Source organism: Clinocottus analis, unplaced genomic scaffold (assembly GCF_023055335.1).
Source record: "Clinocottus analis isolate CAN_PGR_092001 unplaced genomic scaffold, fCliAna1.0.p SCAF_12, whole genome shotgun sequence".
In the NCBI taxonomy this organism is placed as follows: domain Eukaryota; kingdom Metazoa; phylum Chordata; class Actinopteri; order Perciformes; family Cottidae; genus Clinocottus; species Clinocottus analis.
In genome coordinates this window covers 2,543,536-2,570,892 of record NW_027175843.1, presented here as the reverse complement: position 1 = coordinate 2,570,892, position 27,357 = coordinate 2,543,536, and the positions used below count along the sequence as shown (strand labels likewise).

The following is a 27,357-nucleotide window of genomic DNA, read 5'->3' as shown; positions in this document are numbered from 1 at the left end:
TTATTTTCTTTACACCTGCGGTGTCTCTATCATAACTAATAAGCTGCTGATGGTGAGTGTTGAGGACGGCCGGCCTTTTTATTGCAATATTAATTGAATAGCTGTGGTGAGTCGGGAGCGTCTGTGTAATTAATCAGACTTTTAAGAATATAGTCAAATTATTGAGCGGGACCTAAACTAAAAAAATTCTCCTTGGGGATTAATAAAGTATTTTTCATTTTCATTCAACATGCCCGCGGCGTCATAAACGTAGACGCTGAGCAATGTGTCTAAAAGATCCAGTTATCCAGACGGGTATGGACCCATTGATTCTTTTTTGATAAATGTTTAGAGCAGAGAGATTCTGGCTCTAAGTGTTTAGCTGTGTGATGTCGCTGCTCATGAATGACGTGAGGAGTAAAATGAATGCAGCGGTGCAAAGCAGCTCGTCACCTTTCACAAAATATGATTGAATTAAAGAATTCTGAAACGCATAAGAAAAGGTTCAATGGCTGATATGAGATGTTAGTATACAGAATTTAATCTAGGAAGAAATGAGTCAGTCTCTTCTGTTTCTGTGTGATGCAAATGGACGATTAATGATCTTAAAGTAATTAAAACATCAAGATAATCAACACTTGATATTTAACTGATGCAACTCTGTATATGACGTCCTTTATTTACCATGATATGAACAACAGGGTTTCATTCAGTTAGTTTTTAAACATGTTGGCCTTCAAGTTGTGGATCTTTGATGACGTCTTGGTCGCAATGGCGCTTTATTTGGACTCATTTTGCAGCATCACAATCTCTGGTCATGTGTAGCGTGTCCACGATTCAGGTGACAAAGTTGTACACTAAGTATTACAACATTTCTCTTCACCAAATTCTAAATCTAATACAGCATGACATCTCAATTAAAACCATTAAGAAGTAGGATCCAGTGCAGTTTTTCCAATATTTTGAACGACAAAACCCGCAAACGCGCTAATTCCTTTTGTCTGCGTCCGTTGGCCGCTCTGTCGCTCCGCGGCAGCGACCAAGCGACGGCGGCCAGTCGACGTCCGCGGCCTTTTTTCACACCGAGCCATTTCCCGACCCAGGAAAACTCCCGGCTACGCTCTGTGCCCTGAGCCAGGCCAGCGGGAGATCCGGAAAAAGCTCGAATGGGCCAAGGCACAAAGGGCCAGCTGCTTGCAGAGCGTCGGCCTTGCATGGAAGGAAGCCGGGCTCACTGAATATACATGGGATCCATCTTTCTCCAGTGTGGTTCTTCCAAATGGCAAATTGGCAGCGGCAGGAGGAACACACAGGAAGTAAAGATGTCCGTCGAGCATATATATATGTATTAATGTATAATTATTGAGGAGTCATTGCATGATTACAAGTCAGCCGTCCTCGGCTCCGTCCCCGTCGTTTCCTCAATGACATCATTTGAGAAACAGAAGCCTGTCGGCTCACATTTCACATGCTGCCACTTCAGCGGCTTCACGTGCTCGCTTCCTTCGCTCAGCTCCATTCCCACCGAAACCTTGACGACACCTTCGCGCCCCTGACTGACATCTGCGGCGTGACGTGACGCGCAGGTGTTAAAACCGGTCTGACGTGGCGAGCCCACACACACACACACACACACACACACACACACACACACACGCGTTGTGTTTCTGCGTCAACTTGCACGCAGCTCAGATTAAAAGCTGGAAAGCGGCGGCTTACGGAGCGCATGTGCACGAGCAGGAGTGTGCAAACACACACCACCGAGGCTCATAAATATGTCATACAAGGAGTTTTATGTATGCATTCTTAGGAGAGAGCTCACGCCCAGAGGGAGATGACGTGCAGTAAGTGTATTAAATATGGCCGCTGGGTGGAAAAGAAATACAAAACACACATTTCATATTGTCCAGAAAAAGGCATTTCCTTTTCTTTTATCTTTAGCTCTCTCACTTTTCTTGTCCTTGAATTTCTTGTTGATGTCGATTTGTTATTTTCAGAGGTTGATTAAAGTTGGTGACATTAAGCTGGCACAGGCCTAAATGATTCATCTTTTTTAAGCGTAAGTAAAAAAAAAAGAGGCTTTTTTTTTCTCTTCGCTACGACCAAGAAATAATTTCCCTCCGAGTCTAAACATCATCTGTTCATTCACCAAAATACATAATTCACAAAATACAGCCGAGGGCTTGACGATAAAGTCGATCTGTCAGGTTTGCTCTCGTCAGCGACGCACACTTTTCACCTTAAATTTGTGTTTTCGTTCATTAGGCAACACGACGTTGCATCCGACGGAGGTTCAGAGGCCTCTCATCAACGCTCTGGTTGTGATGATACATGGAAATCAGAGTCTAATACTTTGCTTTAGCATCTGGCCCAGAGCCAGCTGAGCATCTGAGGCTCAGCGCAGAAAAACACCTCGCATGTTTCTTCTTGAAGTAGAGACACCCAATTTACACGTGCTGATGAACCGAGAGCGCATGAATATGTAAAACCATCACGAGAACGCTCCTCGCTGACATAATTACGGTCAAAACCAACATGAATATGTGAAATAGAAGTGAAATCCAGAGTTAGACTTTAAATAGTCAGATTACTGTTCTTTTTAATCCCGTTGTTCCTCAGCAAACTATCACAATAAAAGCCTCCCGCTCTGCCTCGATTAGACAACTGCTTCTCCCCCAGGATGCTTTGCAGATGCTCTTTTTGTGTAGATTAGAAAGTTATCACAGAAAGAAATGTCACTCCGTCTGATAGAAGGCTGGTTTTGTTTTTAGAGTTGAAAGTCACATAATGGAAATTGTTCAACAAATTAAAATGTCTTCTCGAAGGCAGGAAACCTGAACCGGGAATGGATTTATAATAATGTGGTGCTTGTAAATTGAAGTATATGTTTGTATCCACGTTTTCCTCACATAACCACCTTCTCTCTAAACCCTCTAAAGAAAGAAAACACCGGGAGAAGCATTTCCTCCGTTGTTGACATTGTTGTAAGGTCCAATTTTAAGATATGATAGAGTGGCTTTAAAAACTCCAGGCTGACAGTATTGATGTCTCAAGCACTTTAGCAGTATCTCTGTCTCCCTCACACACACACACACACACACACACACACACACACACACACACACACACACCAACCACTTCCCCTTCCTGATAAAGTACAGGATGTGCGGATGGAGAACTAAGCAGTTTTGTGTGTGTGTGTGTGTGTGTGTGTGTGTGTGTGCGTGCGTGCGTGAGTGTGTGTGTCTCCTCTGCCGTTGCCAGGAATGCTTTATGGGCCATGTTAATATTGGAGTTCTCTTTGATTCAATCAGGCGAGTCAATGCCGTTTAAAGTCATTACACTTTGTGCAATGTCACGCGCTCTGGAGCCGCTGGACGGTCCTGTGGCCGAGCGACAGCACGTGCACGCTGGCGCGTCAGCCACCTATAAATAGCCATCACCAACTAACAAACACTTTTCTTTTTTCAAAAAATTAATTAGAGATGCATATTCCGTAACGGAAGGAAGACAAACACGCAGCGTGTTGTCCTTGTGTCGACTTGTGCTCTGGGCCGACTTCGAAATATCTTTTCTTTTTAAAAGGCTTGACTCACTTTTTCCACCGAATTTGCACACGCTCAAAGCCGGAGGGTATGAGATGGCAAAAGACAAGAGGGGAGAAGATGAAGAGATTGTGTGGTAGAGAGAGAGAGAGAGAGAGAGAGAGAGAGAGAGAGGAAGAGAGGGAGGCGGGGGAGATGCTGATATCAGGATATCAGAGGATGGAGAAAAGAATACAGTGACCTCACTGATATTATCTCCTGTGTCACTTTTCCGAGAGGGACCGAGGCGCCGCGGGGACAACTTGAAATATGCATGCAGGAGAAGATGGAGAGAACGGACTCGGCCCGCGTGCGAAGAAAACAAAAACAAGAGCAGAAGGAGAGGCGGGAAGTACTTTAAAAAAAAAAAGAAATAAAAAAAAAGAAAGCCTCGGCACCGGCTGAAAGAAGCAGAGTCTTACCTGCTCAGAGGTTTTCTGGTTGGTGGGACGGAAGAGATGAGGAGAGTCAAAAAAGGGTCCCGGGGGGGAGGGGGGGTGGTGGTCAGAGTGGTAAGGGGAAAAGAGAGGGGGGGGGAGGGAGGAAGGGGGTCTTGGTCCGGCTGAAAGCAGGGCTGTAAGGGTGGTCCAGGAAGAGGAAGGGAGGAAGGATGGAGTGACAGGGAGCAGGGAGACGGGGAGGCTAAAGGGGGGAGAAGAAAACGCTGCCTGCCTCTCCCTCCCTAACTCTCTCTCTCTCTCTCTTTATCTCTTTTCTCCCTCCACACACACACATGCACACACACACACACACACGCACGCGCGCTCGGAGGCAGACACCAAAACCCAGAGTCACTCAGATAATAGGCAGAGAAGGAGTCTTTACATTTACACGCGCTGCCACAGGGAGGGAGGATGGGGGGCGAGCTCCACGCCCACTCTCCTCCAGGCAGCCAATGGGAGGCGGCACAGCGGTGTCCAGGCAGCCAATGAGAGCGGAGGCAGCCGGTGCCTTGCCCCAGCCAATAAGTGCAATAGCTCATATCCAGTTGGAATAATTACAGTGTGGAAGGAAGGAAGGAAGGAAGGAAGGAGTCGTGGAAAGCTTCCTCTTTTCTTTTTTTTTTCTTGTGAAGGACAGACGGAGCGCTGCGGTCCAGCCAGGGGAGTGTGATTTAGGGCTGCAACAGACATTAGAGTGATTAGATTCTAGGGCCACTTAATCCTGCACAATATCACGGTCCTCTCTCTGCAGACCTGCAGAAACCTCTTCTGTTGCCACACAGAGGGGGGGAAAAAATGTGTCTTCAGTCAGCCAGAGTTTGAGAATTACCCATGCATGTTGGAAACCAGCCTCACATGCACAAAGGCAGGAAGGAGCGCTCGATGACACGCATGGCGTGTCTTCACGCGCTCCCACACCCACATAATCAATTCCCTTCTGCCACGTACAGTACATTTACACTCGGGCACTCACCAGCGGCGCCCGTCGACGACAACACCGAGCCGGGAGGAAGGAGTGTGAGGTTTCATCTGACGCTGTCGCCCGTATGTTCACCGAGGAGCATACTTCACTTCCACCAGTCTTATTTTATTCCCCCTTCCCCTCTCAAAATCGATGGCTCTGGCAAGCACCCAGCTTGATAAATGATCAATGGTGAACTGTCAGGTGGAGGAATGAAAGGCACATCACCAATCCGCTCCTCGTGCCGCGCTCGGGGAGTGAAGGAACCGGCAGCCGTACTGTTACACCGAGAGCAAAAGGAAGCAAACACATCTCGGAGACGGTAGTTTTTGTAAAGGATGGAGGGGATTGCCATTCACAGCCGAAACGTCAGCTGTGAAGGGATGTAAATAAACCTATTTACAGTATATATATATATATATATATATATATATATATATATATATATAGTTTGGTCCTTTTGGACATGAGGTCAGCAGTCTACAACACACAGAGACGAACAGGTTGAAGCCTGTGGGCACTGAGAGGCGTTTGGGTTTCCCCTAGCGTCCATATGTTTGAGATGTTTTGAGAGGAAACCCCGAGCAAGACACACACATAAATACAAATGTGTGGCAGCAGTCAGACAGCAGGGTTTCCAGGAAACACTCGTAGTTATTACCAGAGTAGGTAAAAAAGAAATGTCTGCCACCAACCTCTCCGTCAGCGTAAGATCCCTTGTCAACTCTAATCTGGATCGGCTCGACTGTGTCTGCCAACGCTGATGTCTAAACCCCTTTTTCTCAGTTTCAGACATGGAAATATGTCTCCATCAATTCAAGTTGGTCCCAGCTCTGTTGAGACGTGACAGCAGCAGAAATAACCACGATACACACAATATAAATGTGACCTGGCGGAGGGAGAGAGGCAACAACGGAGCAGCAGCAGAACTCCTGTTTGGTCATTAGCTGTACATGGGAAGCATTTTGCTGGGTCTTGTTCTCGGTAATAATTTATTTGATTACGGTACTCTTGAAGCAGAGCAAGACGTCTTCCTCCTGCCTCATTTCCACTGAGTGGTACCAGCGCGACTCAACCCGACTCATCTGGCTTGGAGCCGGTCTTTTTTTTTTCATGCTTTTTGGCTGATGTCTCCAAAAGTTGTGGATGAAACCTGGTATACCTTCTCGGCTCGATACAAAAAAAAAGGAGACATGACGCGGCAAACCACCGATTGGTCAGAGCTAATCGTCACCAGCTCGTAATACACGACATCTTGCACAAACCCGGCAGTTTTAAAAAGCCAAGCTACCGGCAATCACTCCACTCCATTGCCGCCATCTTGAAAAAATATTGGATGACGGTCCCCTAGACTGTCTGTCTGTCTCCTTCAGGTAACAGGAGGGAGGAGATCACCCTAATGAGAAGCACCTGCAGGAGGGGGAAGGTCATCCTAATGGGAAGCACCTGGGTTTGCGGGGGTTAAAGCTCGCGCTCACTACCGCTGAGCATGGACTGGGGGAGGCTGGTCTATGTCTGTCGATGGTTTTTTTGGGCTGTTTTGGGTCTTCTCTAGTCACCTTAATTGTTGAATAAATCCTCTTTTGTTTGCAACGCTGCATCTCCCGTTCATTTTGTCACGGGTGCACGAGTCATCGTGACGAAGTGAAGAAGTGAGACGGAGAAAACAAAAATACAAAATGAGCTCTTATAAGTGTTATTCTCCCTCGAGGTAAAACAGGTGTGTGTGTGTGTGTGTGTGTGTGTGTGTGTGTGTGGGTTGCATATTATCACATTACTCCCCTTTGAAAGATCTTTGATTTTTTTTTTAAGGCCCCTTGCAAATCTATGAGGCTGTCAATACCTGAGTGCATTAGGACATTATGACATTATGACATAGTCAGAGTTGCACAGCAGAAGTGTGTTTAGAGGAGAGTAAAATCCAGAAGTTCTGTAAAATTGATATGAGCAGACATGGATGCATGAGAAAAAAACATCCCATTACTGGACTTTAATCCCATCTAAGATTAAACACGCATACATGTCATGGATATTTGTATTTTGTGGGATTTTCCCCCTCTCCTGCGTTGGGATCACAACAATGCAATGCTTGTAAATTACCAGGCGGATGCGCGCAGCACTTTGCATGAGGGGATGTCTCCGGACAGAGCAATCAGCGAGAGCTACCTACAGCGGGGTCGATCTATATCGTAGCGGGACGAAAAAAAAGGGTCACGGATTCCAAAAGGCAACGCTGCCATTTACAGCCGCATACTTTCCACAGAGCGGGGCTGACGCGAGCCCCCCCGTCTGCGCGCGGGTGGGAGAGGAAGAGACATAAAAAATTCATTAGAAGATGGAAGGAGATGTCACATCGAATATGTAACCAGCTGCACTGACGACCGCGGGCAGCGAGCCGTGTGTGTGTGTGTGTGTGTGTGTGTGTGTGTGTGTGTGTGTGTGTGTGTGTGTGTGTGTGTACGTGTGTACGGAGCTGTGAACCGCCGCTGTACCGGAGACCAGACCAGGGGGGATTCTGGGTTACTACACCCTCATGGAGGTCTCTTTGAGAAGAGGTAGCAAAAAAAAAAAGAACAAAGCATGATGAATATAACATAATTGTGGTTATTTGGTAGTTCAGATACAGATATGTTCAAGGAGTCTTTGTTTTGGTTCAGATTTTCGACAAAGGACATTCATTTTTCCACATATCTGCTTAGTGCTAATTTCCAACCCAGATTAATACATCAAATATGGATGAAAACAAATCCAATAATTGATTTGCATCAGTTACAGGAAAACAATCAGTGATAAAAACATCTGATCTTTTCACCTCTGAGTGAGTCAGTCGCCTTCACATGACTTTGAAAATACACCTTTTTTTTTCAATTGAGAAGTTCTTGGAGCAACCTGGGCCGTACAGAGGAGGAGGGGTTCAGGTGTGACGAAGTGGTCAATGGCAATGCCAGGAATATCCACTCCGATAGCATACGCCTCATCAATTATTTAAGGACAGGAGGGGGAAAAAATAGACTTAAATGCCATGAGATTCACAGGGGGATTTAAAGACTGTGAGATTGTTACTCATTATCTATCTAAATGTCAGTGAAATGTGAAAGCCTTGCGGTGGGCCTCGAGTACTTCAGACGCTACACAAATGTTGCTTCAGGCCTCCTTATTACCCTTTTAATTTGACGGAGGACATGTTGGTCTAGTTGGAGGCAGAATGCATTAAAATGGTAATATGGGAAGACATTTACTCATCATTTACGGCAAGTAGTCTTTTTTTTCATCCCCCTGTCTATATGCTTGCTGTGAGTTCACTACCATGAGCTCTCCCTCCCCTCAGATACAACACGGCATAAGGTCACGAAACAAAGTGGCTCTGCAGCCCCGGCGTTGAGATATTGTTAGATCTGGGTTAATGTGACAGCGAGTCACCCGCGACGAATAAACACAGACCAGAGATCTGGCAACTGGGGCTTTTCGCTTCCGCCCCGAGTGTAATTAAGTGCCCCCCCCAATATCTGGTTGTCGCCTTGTTGTATCATTACCGTCGCTGGATCATTTCACTGTGCTTAGTTATTACTTGGCACCCACTAAATATAGCTTTCCTCAGGCAGACAGTGTGATAGCACCTCGCGGGAAAAAGCCAGCTGCGGGTTATTACATCCCAACCACCCCCCACCCACTCTCGCCCCGCTCTGTCAAGAAGACTTAAATGGATAATACGCCTCTCAGTCAGTTGTGTGTTTTTTTTTATTTTTCATCCCCCCCTCAAGATTTACTCAACCACGGAGATTGACGAATCGGACAGGAGTTATGATGCCCCCCCCAAAGTCAATTAATATAAGTCTTGCAGCTCTCGCTCAGGAGGCAGATTTGATGAAATTGAGTGGGAAGTGACCGTGTTTACTGATTATCTTTTTTGAGGAACGCTCGCTTTTTATTTCTGGGTGGGCTCGTGGATGAAGTCGGCCATGCCGCATTCGCAAATGACCTGCCACTAAAGATGATGCCTTCAGGCTCCCATCTTATAACAACTTGGAAAAAAACAAAATCCGGCGAGAGTTTATTGAAATGGGAAAGTTTAATGAAACTGACCCGAGGAAGTTTTGACAATGTTTAGTGATCTTTGTGCTAAAGTACATTGAAGTAACAGGTCTGTTAAGAAGCTGCAGGAAACGACACGATGGAGCCACATGAACGGCCTCTTGGCTTCTGTATGAGTTACAACATGCTGTAAACAATTAATATTAATCTTCCACTGGAAGAGGTGTCCCTTTTTTAAAATGCATCGATCAGGTGGCTCAGTGGTGAGGGTCAAAAGCATCCTACGTGACTGTATTTTCTCTGCTTATATGATATGAAAAAAATATAACTATACCATGACTATGTTGTACACATTGTAACCCAATGTAGTAAACTATAAATAATGATTTATTAGGAGAAACTAATTAAATCTATGTGAAATCAAACATTCAGCACCCATATTACTAGAATGAGTTGATATTTGGTGTCACACCAAAACAACTATTGGATATATTGTAATTACATTTGGTTCAGATAATTATGTCTCCCACAAGATGAATCATAATGACTTTGGCAATACTTAGATTTTTCGTCTCATCTTCGACCTTTTTTTTGGTGCAATCCCTTAAAAATGATCCCACTGACATCAGGCTCAGATTTGTTGAGTGTTGATTAGCGATTGTCAGCGTGATAACACGCTCACCTAATTAGGAAAATGATGACAATTTTTTTTTCTTTACAAAATATATCTACTGTGTGTGTTTGTGTTTGTTTGAGGACTTATTCAGCAGAATGTTTAAAAGCAATTGTACATGTTTATTTGTACATCTGCTTCCTGATACATTTAAAGTTGACTTCAACATTTAATAACTCAGAATGATGTTTTACATTCTTTCTTTTTTTTAATTTTCACAACAACTTTTTTTGAGTTTGCAACCCCAAACTACAGTTCTCTTATTTTGGCATTTAATATTTCAGTGTCTACCCAACTCTATTTGTATCATTTGGGTGTGTTTGAAATAAGAAACCATGCTGTGCAAATGCTATATCACATATTAATTATTCTCAAAGTGGACATACACAATGTGGACACATTTATAGATGCCATGTGCTACAATGCAAAATATTTAATTAATGCAGAAATAATTGTTCTGTGTCAGCACTTTCTGCCCTCTTTATGACGCGCCACTACGTTTTACATTTTATATTTTACAAAAATCCTCCATATCCAGGTGCATCTCTGAGATATGATGATGGTCGATACTCCAGACGCAGAACAACATGGACGTCACCGCAGCACCGACGGTTCTGTCCAGCGCGGATGTGGAAGGTTCAGAAACTCACTAATTAACACATAATAGCTTGTTTGTTTGCCAGCCGGTGGCCGAGCAACCGGCAGGCAGGAAGTGAAGAATTGTCCCCCCCTCCCCCCCCCCCCCCACAGCAATTGCGAATGGTTTGCATTCAACATAATACTGAATATCTCGTAAACCCCAAGGGATATTTTAATATTTGAAAATTGAAAAGGCTATAATATACAGAAAACCCTTGTGAACATAGATGATAAGTTCATATATGTGGTAGTGGTATATTAGTTTATGATGGTACACAGAAAAGGAAAAAAAAGAGCTAAAAGTAGTTTTTTTTCGTATTGTCACTATATGAATAAATGCTGAATGGAATATATAACACAGCTCTATATGTGCGAAGTTTGGCTTTGATTGAGTAAAGTATTTTTAATTATTTTAGAGCGATCGTGTCAACGCGGCCAACACTCCCTCCCTGGTCTGTGAACGGCCCTCGCTCCGCTCTCGCCGTGTGAGGAAGCTAAAGAGTCCATGAAAGGCCGTGACGAATCATATTTCAGCCATCAGTAAGTCAATTTTCTTTTTTTTTGCTGGACATAAATGGCAATGTTGTGCATGTCTTGGTGACGGTTGTTTCTCAGCTGATTATGGCGTTATTGGTGGATTCGGTAGGCGCTCAGAAACTGTATGGTCCTTCAATCATGCTTATGGTTTATGGTAATATTTATTTTTGGAATAGTGTCAAAACATGAGAAATTGGCCAGGATGTACCGTTTTTGGGGCGATGGAGTTCAGATGAAAAATTAGTTCATGACGGTGATTTTATGTTTAATTTTCAAGTATAAATTAAAGTGAGATTCCACGTAACTGTTTTGTGGAAATAGGATAATTTGTATGACTTTAAGGTCATACTAGGATTTCTTTATAACTCAATGTACAATATTCTGCTATTTTGAGGGATATTTTTATGACAAACTACAATATGACTTTTTATGAAATTGTGTGGCATACTACGCAATTTTAATGATACTATACTAGTATAGGGTATTTTCATGATTACACAGAGGGATAAATACTATCACCTGAATGTAATAACCTCTTTCTGGTGGGCATATCATTTTTAAGTAACTTCTAAATTAGGCCAACTCTGAATAATTCAAATTAATCTTCCTAATCAAATATTATCTGGAAAACGCCTCCTAACTTTAAAGAAGAGATTTAAGGGGATTTCATGAGCTATCGCCAATGACTGGTGACCCAATTCAGTTCCCTTTCTAAATCCACTTACTTGTAGACCTAAAGCAGATGTATTCCTGAGTGCCTGGTCTTCTTTTTTCATGTCAATCTTGACATGTTCTGCTGTAATCGTGTCCTAATTAGTTGACAATGCAACATACGTGTTGACTGAACACATTGTCAATGGCATCAGTGTACAGTTTAACAGTTACCATTATTATGGATCCTGTTATCATTTCAGTAGTTATGACATCATGGTTAAAATTGAATGTAGTTCCATTTGTAGATTAACAGTTATGATGTATGACCAAGGTGAGTCGAGTGCCTCGCTTTACCACTGATTTGTGGTGGGAGTCAATGCCACCGGCAACAGCTCATCGACTAGGACATAAAACTGCTGGTCGGGGGGCCGCCGAGGGACACCTAATGGAGGCCACGGGGGCCGTCAGAGCCACGAGATGGGGCCATTTGTTTCAGCGAAAAGGAAAGTCACTCAACACACTGTCCCGCTGTATGAACAGGACGTCACATTGTTGTTGTAGTTGAAAAAAAGACTTTTTTTTTATTCAGTGCCCGGGAGAAAAACAGTACAGCACACGTAGTTATAAAAATGAATATCCACAGGTTCAGATAGTCAAGATATCAGAAGCATCAAGGCCAGGTTAGTCTTTGAAATTCATATGAGGGTACTGCAAGAGTGTCTCTCTCCTTTAACGTGATGTTTTATCCTTAAAACCCGCGACAGCAATCCCTCCAACAAAGATTAGCAGCAAACTAATCATTTCCAGCTTACTCACTGATAGGTTTTCATGAAGTGTTAAAAGGAAAACTAATCATTTTAGATTCATAAGGCGCAATGGTTTTTTTTTTTTAGCTAGGATGAATCTTGTCCTATGGTTGTGGGATTATTTATTATTACAGTGGTGTCTGTGTCCAACAAGGTCATTTAAATGGAGGAAAAGTAAAAGCATCTGCTGTAACATTTACATATTTGTAGAGTAATACTTTCCAAAGGAGCGGTTTACTACATGAGCTTATTGTGTAACGCAGTCCTGGGTGTGTATGAAGGCACAGTTTATGATCAGGAGCGAATGAAAAGAATGAAATCTTTAACTTTGTAGAATATATAAATGAGGGTATGAAGCTTTTTTTTTCCCAATTCTTTCTTTTCCTAACATAACTTCATTTAAAAATAAATATCTATTATCTTCTTTAAAATAGTCTTTAAACGTTTGCTGTTCCCCGTCATTACCCACGATTTTAGAAAATGAAATTGGAAAAAAAAAAGTGGAAATGATCAATACTTAATATAAAAATAAAAAATAACAGGATGGATATAGCATTTTTTTTATCAACAGTTCAAAAAGGTAAAACAATAACGTCAAAAAAAAAAAAGAAATCGCAAACGACAAACATGTAATATACAGAATACACGCACAAAAAAAGGATACAATTTGAGAACACATTTTAGCTTCTCCGCTCTCGTTCCGCACCTTGGAGAAAATATGTGTCAATGCCCCCGAGAGAAAAGGACCAACACCGCTCTGTTCGACACATCTCTTTGGCGTTTATGGAGGGGAGGAGCAGACGATGCAAAGGGCTTCCTGCCAGGAAAGAGCCACGGGGCCAGTTCATTGGACGCCACGCGGTCGCTGGGCGTGTTCTCGGGAAATTTTTTTTTTTTTTAACCGGGGGCCCAGAACAAAAAAAAAAAAACAAAAACAAAAAATAGGGAGAGAGGATGGACGGGATTTTATTTTTTGGAGTGTGTTGTGAAGGCGTTCTCGATGCAGAGGACGATGTAGGAGCCGGAGCAGCTGCTGGAGGTTTGCTGCAGGAGGCGGCCGCTCTGTAGTGACGATGCCAGACCGCTCACGGCGCGGTCGCCCGCCCGCCATGTTTCACAGTAGTGGTCTGTTTGCCGGTGGCCTTTGTTGCTCGATCCGTGCCAGACCATTTTCTCTGGCCTGCAGGAGAGCAAAAAGAAGCACGTGTTAGAAAAAAACCCAACTGTCTATATATATGTATGTATGTACACCACCGTTCAAAAGTTTGAGGTCCCTTAGAAATATCCTTATTTTTCAGAGAAAAGCACTGATTATTTCAATGAAGATAACATTAAATGAATCAGAAATACACTCTATACATTGTTAATGTGGTAAAAGACTATTCTAGGTGGAAACGTCTGGTTCTTAATGAAATATCTACATAGTGTATAGAGGCCCATTTCCAGCAGCTATCATTGTTCTGATGGTACATTGTGTTTGATCATCGCCTTAGAAGACTAATGGATGGGTAGAAAACCCTTGAAAACCCTTGTGCAGTGATGTCACACAGCTGAAAACAGTCCTGCTGGTGAGAGAAGCTATAAAACTGTTCTTCCTTTGAGCTGGTTGAGGATCTGGAGCATCACATTTGTGGGTTCATTAAACTCTCAAAATGTCCAGAAAAAGAGAACTTTGATGTGAAACTCTCCAGTCTGTTCTTGTTCTTAGAAATGAAGAAGATTCAATGTGAGAACTTGCGAAGAAACTGAAAATTTGTCTGGGTGACCCCAAACCTTTGAACGGTAGTTTATATGGATAGAAATCCCCAAAAATGTAACGGGTTAGGAAGCAGATGCTGCTACTACTACGACACAAGCCGCTACATGAAAGTGCATAGGATGCCGTATTAAATGGAAGATAACTGAACGAATGCAATGAACAGAGACTCACCATGCGCTGTCCCTGACGATGTCTCTACCATCGAAGGAGTAGATTGGTACGTTCTCCCTCATTTTGCTCACATCACCAAAGAGAGACTCCCAACTACTGAACAACTCTTGGTGCTGCAAGGAGGAGAATGCAATATCTTATGTTTCATTTCATTAAGCAGAGAAAATACATAGAAATAAACATAGTAGTAGACCACAACAATTAATGCAGACTCTTCTGCAGAAAGCTTTAAATATAAGGTTTCAGAGTGTTACGCTTAGCAGCCTCAAACTCTGAAGATATCTGAGACGGTCGGCCTCTGCAGTACAAAGAGAAACCCGTGAGCAATGCTGCCGCTTCCCCGTCACCAGTCGCTCACCTTGAGGTTCACGATGGGAGTGCTGTCCCGGTCCGACCTGCGGACGATGGTGTAGAGGTCCTGAAGCTTGGAGGACAGGAACGCTCTGAAGGTTCCCTTCAGGCCCACGGCGCGGGCCTGCTGGAAGCACAGGAAGTCTGCCCCGCGGATTCCCCGCATGTTACCGGATTGAGGGGCGTTCAAGGCGATGAGATGGAGCTAATGAGGAAGACAAAGGGTTCTGTTCAGATCATGTGTCCTGTATGACCTGCTCTCGGTTTGGGATTTGAAATTAAAAAAGATGTACGGAGTGAAATGGTTGTGAGCAGATCAAAATATATGAGTTGAAAGTATCAGCCGATAAAGGTGCATTGCAGATGTGTATAAATTGTCTGCTGATAAGTAATATATTATTGCAAAACAGAAAGGTCCACAATATATTTTTTCAAATAGGAATTTTAGAAGAAGCATCGTCTCCATCACTTTGTGAGCACTGACAAGTTCATTTTCAAATATTATATCCTACATTTACATCCTACAAGTATTAACATTCAACATTATTTCGACCCGAAAAGAGTCCTCACCCGAAAATAGGACAAAAGAAGCTCCCATTGGCTGTGACGGGTGAGATAAACTAAGCTTCTTATACAAAAGGTCAATAATGACAACGAAAGAGGGAACCGATAATAAAAATCCCCAAAGTCAGTGTGTTCCCTTTCTCTTTTAACCTCCACGTTGAATATACAAACACACCACATGTTCATACTTATCAGTTGAGTGCGCCGCAAGTTGACACCCTCCATCGCTAACTAGCATCGTTGACATTCGTGAGTTGGACTCTACTCACTCCGGGTGCTGAGGGCTCCACGTGGCTGACGGGCTGCGCTGCAGGCGGGCTGGGTCGCCGCGGCGTCACCGGGTATCTGTTCTCGGTCTGTTGCGTGGCGAGTCTCCCGTCCGTCTGGCCCGTGTGTCTCGGGTCTGGGAATCTGGGGTCGTACACCGGGGGGTACCTGGGCTCGACGGGCGGGCGTGGCGGAGGCTCGATGGGTCGTACGGCAGAACCGCCCTGCGAGTAATGGCCGGCTCCGTTGCTGTGGGACTGGTCCTGGGACTGGGGGTACTGGATCACGGGAGGAGGCTGGACCTCTGCCACCTCGTTCTCCTTTAAAATGAAAACGAGAGAGATTTAAAAGGAAGGGAAGGAAAAAAGGCCAAATGTGGATTCTGTTTTTCTACTGTGGAACGTACCAGATCTCTGAAGAACGGACTGTAGTCTCCAAGCTGAGGGAGAGGAGCAGGAATATCTGTTTAGTGAGTACTGACACCTCAAAATGAATGAATGAAGGGCCTGATCTGAAGTTAATGACATTATAATGCAGGCAGGGTATATTTTCTCTGTTTTAACTCAGAATCAAATGCCTATTTTACACATACACCTTTTCACACCTACAATAAAATGTTGAAATATTAATTAAAATAATTATAAATAAAATAAAAATTAAACAAAACTATATCTCTATATCGTGTGTCAACCAAAAATACCATTCTTTATGTAAAAATATGACATTTTGGGTAAAAGAAACAGAAACAACAGGGACATGGCACTGGCCGAGTTAACTTCTTTTAATTTTTCTTGCCCCCTAGTGGCCAAGACGTGACCGCAGCATTTTTTAAACGCTACAGCTTAAATGTCTCTCGAAGCAGCGCATTTCCTTCGGTGCAAAGTACCGTACCATGACTTGCCGCAATCCACCGCGCACTCTCAAGTAGAGGTCGGCTTTGTCAATGATGTAGATGAGGCTGCCCTCTGCCTGGCGTCTCGCAGTAGCTATCATTGTGTCATATGACCGTAAAACAGTAACCTGTGGAAAACAAAGAGAAATGGCATTTAGCTTTCGTTGAACATGAATGAAATAACTAAAAGATGGCTACACATTTGCTCCTTAAAAGCAACATTATGATCATCCCTGAATATTCTATTAATTGGCAACAACTGCTCCAATATGAAGACTCATCATTACAAGAAACTTAACTTATTATCAATGCCACATAATGGATTGGATGGTATTAAAGTCCAGTGATTGTACTTACCCCAGAAGAGTGACCAGGACTTCCAGGGGCGCCAGGAGGACCAGGAGGTCCAGGAACATTGAGGGCTTCAAATGCAAACAAAAAGCTTGGTTATGATTTGGCTTATGAAGAAATCTGGTTGAGTTTATCTCCAGTAGCCGACTGGCCTCAGCTGGAAGAAGTCGCTTACAGTGATTGGGCCGATATGCTCCAGGAAGTGAGGGAGATCCTGGTGGTCCTGGAGGTCCAGGTTGTCCCGGAGGACCTGGACGCCCATCGTAACCGATCCCTGGTGTCCCTGGTGGTCCCTGGGGTCCAGGAGGACCCGAAACAGGTTCTCCCTTTGGACCCTAACAAGAAAAATGAAATGGTCATCGTCGAGGTCATGACAAACAGTCATGTGTACTAATTAATACCTGTAAATATACAAGGACAGAGTCCCAGAACTCACGTCCAGGCCTGGTTTTCCAGGAGGCCCCGGTTGGCCTTGTACTCCTCCAAAACGTGGGTCATAATATCCGCTACTGGGCTCTCCCTTTTCCCCCTTCATGCCCAGTTCTCCCCGCTCTCCCTTCAGTTCATTCTGTTGGAGACAGTTTAGCAATGTGAAGTAGATGGAGTACATCCAGCAGACTGAGGAAACGGATCGATGGGCGTAGCGGCGAGCTAGCTTACCTTGAATGTGTAAATGTCGAAATTAGAAGTGGTTCCTGGGAAAATAAACGTGTTAACTAGGTACTAATAATCCCCTTCAACACTCCTACAGAGCAATGGATATGTATGTCATAATGGTACAGTATGTATATTTTATGCAAACTAGCATTTACCTGGGATTCCTGGAATTCCTCGGTCCCCACTCTCTCCTTTTTCCCCTTTAGTTGCTACGACAAAATCATAATATATTATTCAACATTGGTGAATTTGACACATTATCTCACTGGTGTATCTGATATGCAAAACTGTGCCACTGATAATGACGTCTTCTGTGTTTTATCCATTCATTCTTCAAATCTAGTCAGATTTGACAGGCTAATCTCTTGACAATAGAGTGCATATCCCCTCCGAGCCGAGGCGGCTTCATCAAACTTAAATTAAGATGGAACTGTTTATCTCTGCCGACACTTAAAAGGCCGTATGAAATCTCGCTTCCTTGACACTGGCCCTTTTTACTCCTTCCTTCCTGATCCCTTTCTATCTTACAGTATTATATAACGGTGCGGTGTGTGAGAGAGGTCATACCTGGGTAATTCCTTGAAGTTTCATCATAGCGCTAAGAACAGGGGGGGGGGGGAAAGACTCAATTAAGAAATTCCAGGCAACAATAGAGGAAAAGATTCATCTCAGATTTATGCTAAATTATGCAATTAGCGACTGACTCAGTAGTTCCACCAGACAACAAAGCAAACGGAACAAAAGCACCAGCTAATGACTAGATATAGATCATATGATATGGTTAAGCTGTCAGCCAATTACATGAGAGACATTAACGTTGTGCTAAGTAGTACATGTACAAAGTTTATTTCATGGTACTTACGTTGAAGCGATCTAAGGGAATGGATGGTCCGGGAGGTCCAGGAGGTCCTGGTTGTCCAGGGACTCCCTGATGAAAACAACGTTATTCTCTCTTTCTTACAGTTTGGTGATCTATTACTGACATACTGCTAAGAGCTTCGACAGTATTTTCATATTTCTGACAACTCCTGTGACACGATGTAAACGATGTGATCTGTGCTCAATGTCAGCAAACACTGACACGCCAGAGAAATGTGCAGCTTTGATTAGGATGACCAAAGCTCACTGATGAGAAGATGTGTATGTACATGTTATATTTATACACCGGAAAAGTCGGGTTACTTGCCGCTCCTACCTTCGGTGGGTGTAGCAAGCTAGCGCTGCTGCTACTGTCCGCGTCCCTGCTGCCCGAGTCAGGCGACTAGCCGAGGCTGGTCTCGCTACCTTCGATGGTTATCGGGGAGCTAGCAGAGAGCTAGAAGGGAGCTAGCGGAGAGATAGCAGCAGTGCTAGCTGGCTACAGCGGGGACACTTACCGAAGGCAGTAGGGGTTTGTAACCTGACTTTTACGCTAATCATTTACAGATCTACAACAGATCATTGGTTTCATGGTCAGTTTGATTTTCCAACGTGGCGCTTCGCCGTCAGAAACGGTTCATCAAAGGTAATGACGTAATAACAACACTTACCGGGTAGCCATAGCCGACTCCTGGCTCTCCTCTCTCACCCTTGTAACCATTCACACCAGGGCGACCCTGAGGGGACAAAGTCATTTATTTATTTATTTGCACTTGGAAAAAAGGAAACTAAAAAAAAGGTATGACTATAGCAATTTGCAAAAGCTCAATACAATCAATATGTGGTACTTGGTACAAAGACACAACAGTAGAGCATCATCCAACCTAGGAAGGGCTACTCACAGGTCTTCCGGGCATTCCCATTTCACCCTTTATTCCAGCAGGCCCATACTGGCCCTGTACAATAAATCATGAAATGAACGACATTGTGAGCTGACAGGAGAATGAAGTGGAGGAAAAAAATACAGTTTGGGTTTAAAACTGTTCAGTTATTCATCAATGTAGATATATAAGATAGAGATGCTCAAACACTTACAGTGGGTCCAACAGGTCCAGGTGTTCCTCGGTCTCCCTACATGCACGGAAGAGGAAACAGATTTATTGTATCGCCGACACCATGCAAAACATTTAGAAAAGTAGCAACATGTCATATACTTGAGAGGAGAGGTGCGTATCTCTTAATGAAAGACGCAAAACAGACATATTATACAGTCAAAAGCAATGCGCCTCACCTTTGGACCGGTCAGCCCTTCCAGATGCAGAAGGTTTCCATCAGGTCCGATGGCCAGGCCCGGCTCACCTTTCTCGCCCTGAACGCGGAACAGCACAGACGAGACAACGCAGACTCAACTGCAGCAGTGTTTCAAAGTCCGTTCAGCGATTCCTTTCGGTGAAGTGCAATAACCAAGACTATACCTTGTTCCCGTAGCCCGGCAGGCCAGGGTCTCCCCTGTCACCCTTTGGTCCAATAGGACCCTGCAGGATAAAGAAAGATACGGTTCATCATCTTCCTTTTGGCAGCATAACAGTGTTTTCACGGATCAATTCAAGCCATTTCATTAGTCTCCAGCTATACAGTTCATCCTGTATTGCTGAGCTGACCACTGTTTACACCTTCAGTCCAGAATTAAGTGGATGAGACGCTGTGGGCTTCTGTGAGTAGATGCAGCGCCGACATGCTAACTGCTAACTGGAGTGCAGAGAAGCATTTGATGCTAGCTTCCTTTTGTGGAAGCCAAAATTGTCCAGTGGCAATAAATGAAGTTAAAACTGATTATTAAAAGTACGGTCTATTATTCAGCACCCTGAATTGTGAACCTGTAGTTAAATTAAATCATCCATTCCAACAATGAATTGATCCTATAAGTCGGTATTACCCAAGTAGCCAAAACCTGATAGCTTGATACATGTTACTCCTCTTTGATGTAGCGCTTCATTGTCGTTCAAAATCTATTTAAATTTTAAACCGAGCACCGCCCACTTCACACCAGTGAGAATAGCTTTTATAGAAAATAACTAAAACATTGGCAGAACATAGTGCATCCATGTACTTCATTTATAGCATGGAGCTGATTGGGGAAATAGGCTTTCACTGCCTTTAATTTATTTTTTCTTAGGAAGAAAAAAATCTACATAATTGTGACATGTTTCTGTAAGATTTGTATCTTTAATAGGAGTAGAGGTCTTGAGGTTAAATGCCCCAGACAGAAAACATGGGAATTGTTTACAATAAATGAACAATAGATTAAAAAAACACAAGCGACAAAGACAACACCATTAATGTGAAATGTATTTAAGTAAAAACACTTAGCATTTATGGTTATAATAAGGGAAGGGACATTAATTATGAAAGCCGGGGAGACTTACAGGGAATCCAGCTTGGCCAGGTAAACCATCTCCTCCCTGTACAGGAAATCATATTCATATACATTCATTAGTCTGGTGTTCCCTGTTCTGCTAACTGACAATTATGCACCAATTTATGGTTTTAAACTTTATAATAACTGCACAGAACTTATTTTTGCCCTGATTGGTCCTTTAAATTAGTGAAGATTTGTGTACAGCTGCCTAAAATATAATATATTCAAATGGAAAGAGATGTTTTGCGGTCATAGTGTGTTAGTTAGCAGTTTTCTTTTTCTTTTTCACAACTGATGACTATGTATGTACAGTACAATGTACTGTATGTGTATAATGTACTGTATGTATCAAACCAGAAGTACATTTGAAATGCTGCGAGATCTAACAAATCCCTTTTAAAATGTTTGTCTTTTAAAAAAACTATGCGTGTGCAGTCCCACAAACATAACAAAAATAAAATAAAAATACAAACCTGAGGCCCATCATTGCCAACAAAACCATTCACCTGTAGTGACACAAACACATAATGAAGTTAAGATGAATGCCATCACGGATTAAAACTTTAGGATGACAGTAGAGTGTGCTTGTTGTTGCTCACATTGTCAGATGTCTGGTAGATGATTTGTCCAGGTGGTCCGGGCGGCCCGGGTGGTCCTTGGATAGCGGTTCCATCTCGACCGGGTTCACCCTAAAACACACACACACACACACACACACCGCAAAAACATGAGTAACTGTCCCACCTGGTAAGAAATCCTCAACAGGAAATAAATCAAATATTAACAAAAGGAAACACTGGTTTCCTTTTTGTTATATATCTGTACAAAAATAAAGTCTAACAGATCAAAATAACTACAGGGAAACATTCCATCTCACGTAAGTGTATGTGTGTTGCAGTGAACAGATATTTTAGGATAAAACATTTCAAATAAAGGTGCAATTCACCCTTTCTCCTTTGTCGCCGCTGTCCCCCTTCGGTCCCTGTAAAGTGGAACAGGAATGAGACAAAAGATACGTCAACAAAAAGGTGAAAGGTCAAAATCTCTGCTTCACAAAGATCCACCAACAGACGAGAGGAACAAGCTTCTCATTCATAGAAAACTGAAGACATTAAATGCACTGCTTCATTCATATCACATAATAGAATACCTGATAAACCTGCTAAATAAGCTTATAAAGTAATTTGGGTTTCCATTCATATGTAGAATTCACAATGCGCCCGCCATGACACAGTCGGCAAAAAACAAATACATTTTTTAAAAATCCTTGAAACTCAAGCGTACTCGTTTTGACAGTTTGCCCCGTTCGTAGTGTAACACAGTAAACAAAATGCTCTGTTATATCACACGGAAACACAATTTAACACTGTGAACTTTCAAAAACAGTGACCTCTGGTATCCATAACATATTCTCATTTGTCATCTCGATGTATTTTACCTGAGGTCCGGGGAAGCCATCCAACCCCGGACGTCCGTCTCTTCCTGTGAGACCGTCACTGCCCTTCTGACCCGGCATGCCAGGCAACCCCGCTTTGCCCTGCAGAGAACAATCCAGATACACATCTCACTTCAAGGAAACACAGAAACAGAGTCACTGCCACATCACTGCTTATCATGTGAAGAGTTTGCTTGTATGTCTGAACCCACTTAAAATCATTCTACTTCATGGGATAGTTACTTTTTTTAAACATTAAAGTCTCTGTTCCTTCCATCTATGAATTCATTTAATACTAGCGTGGCCAAACGACTGCCTGTTTTTTAATTAACTAATATAGCTTGAGGATATTTTGAATAAGTTGTACAGTTTGTCCATGGCACATACTCCTGTAAACACTCGATGTGCACCAGGCTAAATGTTTTGACATGTTCACTTTCAGAGTATATAAGCAGTTCATTACATTTAAGTCAGCCACATGTGGGCAAACCAGTTAATAGTTGTCATTCTAGTAGCAGTGCTGCGTAGTTATTTTGATAGAAAGTTATTACAGTGTCTTGCATTTATGAATTTTTCTCTTCCTGGCCCACGATGAAAAAAGTTTGTCCTCTCCTGATTCATTGTATTTCTTTTTTTGTTGTTATCAGTTCTGTTTGTGTGCTTGTATTGTTTCTGTTCCTCTGCTTCTTTTCCTTTAGACGGGGCAAGGACCTTCTTTCGCCCTCAGAAATCAATTTACCGCTCGGTGCATCGTATTTTTCTCAACCTCAAAGGTTTAGAAAACACGCGTGTGAAATGACAACAGAGGAAAGCAGCGAGGATAAGATCAAAACTAGATGTTAAATAAAGCTGTTTAAGATGCTTGAGGCTGTGCAGAGGCTAAACTCAACCACCTTGAGAGACCGTGGTTCAGTCCCAGATACCTGTACCTCACGCTTGTTTGGTACAAATGTACTTAAAACTAGAGCCTTTCTTGATCCAATAGTCTGCTTTGAAAGTAGAAAAAACATTTGTGTTGATGGGGCCAAGAGGATGAGCTCATCACAGATTCGAAAGATGACTTTGGTTACTTACCGGAAGTCCAGGCAAGCCAGAAGAACCCTGGAAGCACACACATTTGGTTATTTCCTCAAGCATTTGCAATGGCACACTATGGCACAAGGACACACTTAATAGTAATCTTGATTATGAATCGGTCACTAAATTACCAACAATTCTCTGGCTTATAATATGGGGGCTTATATGGGGACATTGTCCATATTGTAAAGAATGTGAGATATGGTATAACGTCTTCCACAAATCCTAAAGTATTTTTTTAATTGCAGTACTGACCTGTCTTCCCTCAGGTCCTCGGACGCCAGGCAGTGCATTGCTGAACCCTCCACCAGAGCCCTCCATGTCATCCTGCAACAGATTTTATGACAGTTAGCCAAACTAAAAGCTTAGTTTTTTTCAATAAAGTTAGGTTTTTTTTTAACTGAATGCTTTCACCTCAAATGATTTACATAGTAATGTATGACAAACTGTGTCTGCAGTTCATTTGATGGAGAACTGTCCCAGACAACATGACATTGTGCTACCCTTTTTGTGCATATTTTACATTGATACTTAGGCAACTCTAACCAAAAGGTATCATCGCAAAAACGTACAAATCCAACACGATAGCTTGGTCCCGGAGGCCCCGGAAGACCTGGTGGCCCAACTGGTCCGATCGGTCCAGGCAAACCAGCCAGTCCAGTCTCTCCGGAGGTTCCCGGTAAACCAGGGTCTCCTCGAGACCCCTGTAGGGTGAAGCGACAGAATAAATAAATACAAATTTAAATGAAAGCAAATACTACGATTGCATCGTCATTAAAGTGCATCTTGCCAAGAAAACCTCTATTACCGTTCATGCAGCATTTTTTTGGATGAGTAAGTGTGGTTTAACTGCACAACCATGCTCAAATTCAGACGTTACTTAATATTAAACCAAAGCATAGCCGGCACTCAGATTAAACTCGAAGTCACGTCTACCTGACAATATTTGACAAACATTTGCATATTTCTAGAAGACACAAATCCCCTTTGATAGCTGACGTGCTGGAGCCCAGTTACCTGCGGATGGGAAGGCTTAGGGAAGTAGGAGGAGGGTAAATAGTGGGGCAGCAGAAAAGTAGGAGCATGGCTGGAGAAACGAAAGGGATGAGGCAGCGTACTGGCATCTCAAAAGCACCGCCTCCAATTCATGTACTTTGTTTTCTGGACTATACTGGTTACAACAACAGATGGCAACTTGCATTCAGTTGTATTTTTGAGTCTAGATTTAACTGTAACGTGTCTCAGCTACTTTAAGGCATCATCTGGAAGAAGACAACGAAATGCCGCACCTTCTCTCCGACTGCTCCTGGAAGACCCAGATCGCCTGAATCCCCCTGGTGGAGGAAAAAGAAAAGAACAAGACGTGTTCATGAAACGTTTTGAACTACAATGATACAGTGGCCGTTGTGCATGTCCCTTTTACAACATTTGTGTCGGGATTGTGTTGAACTTGCCTCCGCTTTGGAAGCTGTGAAAGGCAGCAAGCGACCGGCTTCCACTCGGACCGGCGGACGCTAGTTAGCCTAGCTTAGCATTAACTCCAACTAGACTTATTTTTTTTACAACTGCTGAGTCATGAGCGGATACCACTCACTCGGATGATAGAAGGGCTTAGCTAGCGGTAGCTGTCAGTCTCTTATGGGTGCAATCGTGGTGAGATGCTAACAACAAGACTTGCTAAAAGTACAGTATTATTACATATTATTATCTATATTAGTGCCCGCCCACACACAAGCAAAACAAGATTTTGAATGACAGATTCATGTTTGCTACTGACCCCACTATTGAGAAGCTTCTGAGGATGCTAAACAAAGATAAATTTAGTTTGAGTTTAGCAAAGGAACAATTGGTCTCATTACCTTTTCTCCATTGGGACCCAGAGCTCCTGGGCGTCCATCAGCACCCGGCAAACCAGGCAAGCCCTAGAGGGATTCGGTTGAGGCATTCAGTTGTTGTCGATTGGGTTAGAGTCTACAGGCATTTTAATCACGATTTGTTTGGCGAGTGATGCTGAGAGGCAAACACATGGGCACCTACAGGTTGACCGGGCGCCCCGTCCTTTCCCGGTGGTCCGAATGCCCCAGAACCTGATGCCGCTCCGGCAGTAGAGGGACTAGTGGGGCCAGGTGGACCGGGGGCACCAGGGGGACCTGGTAGGCCAGGCAATCCCTAAAACAACAAAATAGATTGTCGGATATACGGATTGCTGGTTACAGTCTTACAGCAACAAAGATGAATCGTTTGTTTCTGTTTAGAAGGAGGAGTCAAAAATCAAAGTTCTTCTCACCCGAATGGATTCAGGATCAGGAAACCCAGAGCCTTCCATGTCCACAAAAGTCTGAAAAACATGGACTGGATTCAACAAATGAGTCGCAAAGGCCGGAAATGTGCTGAAACAAGTTGAGCCTAAACATGACGCAGCGTGTGAGGGTTAACTCACGGGTCTGAGTCCGGTTCCTGGGAGTCCTGGAGGTCCAGGGAGTCCCCTGGGGCCAGGTTGACCCTCTCCACGGTCGCCCTGTACGCACAAGACTCCTTATTGCAACAAGGGTCACACACATTTTGACCAATGGATTTCTATGACTTTAAATCAAATTTCTTTTACCAAACATTTTAAGAAATCTGGGTGAGAAAATGTAGTATTTAAACTAACAATGAGAATTCAAAGTCATGCAGCAGTACTGTATCTACAATAATGTGTGGTACATTATTGTAGATACAGTACTGTATCTACAATAATGTATCTACAATAATGTATAGTACATTATTGTAGATACAGTAATGTATCTACAATAATGTGTGGTACATTATTGTAGATACAGTACTGTATCTACAATAATGTATCTACAATAATGTATAGTACATTATTGTAGATACAGTAATGTATCTACAATAATGTGTGGTACATTATTGTAGATACAGTACTGTATCTACAATAATGTATCTACAATAATGTATAGTACATTATTGTAGATACAGTAATGTATCTACAATAATGTATGGTACATTATTGTAGATACAGTACTGTATCTACAATAATGTACAGTTCAAGAGTTTGCCTAAACACCCTTGAACAGTTCATTATTGACGATACAGTACTGCTTCTTGTCCCTTATTGCTTAAGTATACCTTACATGACACAAATGAATGAGAGACAATAGTTTGATTAAAAGAATAAACATTTATAGATATTCTCAGCGTACGCCTGCTCATATTTTGAGTGTTTCTCTTTTAAATGCATATTAATTATTCAAAACTCGGCGTAAATGAACGACATGAACACATGACTATAACACATTTACATGACTTTTACGACACTTTTGGGATTTAATTATTTTCAAGGACTTTTTCAGGTTTTCCATGACCGTAAAAACCCTGTTATAATCATTTATGTTAATAAACATATTGTCACGTTATTTTGTTAATGTAAGTGGGCATCTAACCTTTTCTCCTTTCGTTCCAGGGTCACCTGGGGTTCCTGGGAAGCCAGGTGGTCCATCAGGACCCTGTGGGGAGGAAACAATGATGTCAGCGCCCTCGTGGTGTTAATACAAGGAACATCAGAGTGTAAAGGAGTAGCCGTCAGTCAAAGCATGCGTTCCTCCGGAGAACGAGAGCCTGAAGCATGAAAGTATTTAAGAGGAAGACCCAACGATGTGGTTCTCTGTAAAAATGTACAAATTGGAAATGGATTATGAACACTTTAAAGCGAAAGCATCCCTCGAGCGCTTTGTGAAGACGGCAGCGTCCTGTTTACGCTCGGTCTCTACGAAAGCATGACACGATCAGATTACTGCGAACAGAAGCAGCGTCCGTGTGTTGATAATCACCTAAAATAGATTTTCTGCTGAACGAAACACGGCGTGACTTTGTTATTCTGCCATTTTATATTCTGTGTGTGCTGTAACGGTCACGTATGAGGGAGGAAACGGCTTTAACTAACGTCACAGACTGTTTATTCAAATGATTTACTTTGTTGTGTAACCGTTTTAAGTTTTAAGGCTTAAGTTTTAAAAATGTCAAGAATATTTCTCATCAGTATCAAATAAAACGGGGTTTATTAGTTTGTTTGTTTTCAAGAGAAGACAATTTTGATATTTATTTTGGGTAAATTTAGTGTTATAATGATCAGGTAATAAAAAAAAAAACACTATAAAAAAATAATCCATAAATTAGTTGGTAGCTTAGTTGACTAATACAAAAATAATGCTAGTTGATTAATTAATAAATGAAACAGTTGTTTAGTGC

The 27,357-nt window shown here is 42.8% G+C and overlaps 1 protein-coding gene across 1 annotated transcript in view; it reads right to left on the bottom strand.

Moving 5' to 3' along the window:
- Positions 1-12,002: 12,002 nt before the first annotated feature.
- The window catches only part of col18a1a (collagen type XVIII alpha 1 chain a), a 37,228-nt gene continuing 21,873 nt past the window's right edge, over positions 12,003-27,357 (bottom strand). The window contains exons 10-41 of the mRNA XM_068572747.1: positions 26,553-26,615; positions 25,550-25,627; positions 25,397-25,447; positions 25,147-25,278; positions 24,969-25,031; positions 24,399-24,443; positions 23,682-23,813; positions 23,365-23,436; positions 23,107-23,133; positions 22,036-22,134; positions 21,544-21,579; positions 21,197-21,286; positions 21,071-21,103; positions 20,605-20,640; positions 19,654-19,713; positions 19,470-19,547; positions 19,274-19,309; positions 19,081-19,134; positions 18,850-18,915; positions 18,183-18,248; positions 17,888-17,918; positions 17,476-17,529; positions 17,324-17,358; positions 17,100-17,231; positions 16,839-16,998; positions 16,670-16,734; positions 16,312-16,440; positions 15,827-15,859; positions 15,423-15,740; positions 14,597-14,794; positions 14,239-14,351; positions 12,003-13,488 (exon numbers count right to left, since the gene is read on the bottom strand). Of these exons, the coding sequence (XP_068428848.1) occupies positions 13,275-13,488; positions 14,239-14,351; positions 14,597-14,794; positions 15,423-15,740; positions 15,827-15,859; positions 16,312-16,440; positions 16,670-16,734; positions 16,839-16,998; positions 17,100-17,231; positions 17,324-17,358; positions 17,476-17,529; positions 17,888-17,918; positions 18,183-18,248; positions 18,850-18,915; positions 19,081-19,134; positions 19,274-19,309; positions 19,470-19,547; positions 19,654-19,713; positions 20,605-20,640; positions 21,071-21,103; positions 21,197-21,286; positions 21,544-21,579; positions 22,036-22,134; positions 23,107-23,133; positions 23,365-23,436; positions 23,682-23,813; positions 24,399-24,443; positions 24,969-25,031; positions 25,147-25,278; positions 25,397-25,447; positions 25,550-25,627; positions 26,553-26,615 (2,799 nt within the window). The 3' untranslated portion in view covers positions 12,003-13,274. The remainder of the gene's footprint in view (positions 13,489-14,238; positions 14,352-14,596; positions 14,795-15,422; positions 15,741-15,826; positions 15,860-16,311; positions 16,441-16,669; positions 16,735-16,838; positions 16,999-17,099; positions 17,232-17,323; positions 17,359-17,475; positions 17,530-17,887; positions 17,919-18,182; positions 18,249-18,849; positions 18,916-19,080; positions 19,135-19,273; positions 19,310-19,469; positions 19,548-19,653; positions 19,714-20,604; positions 20,641-21,070; positions 21,104-21,196; positions 21,287-21,543; positions 21,580-22,035; positions 22,135-23,106; positions 23,134-23,364; positions 23,437-23,681; positions 23,814-24,398; positions 24,444-24,968; positions 25,032-25,146; positions 25,279-25,396; positions 25,448-25,549; positions 25,628-26,552; positions 26,616-27,357) is intronic.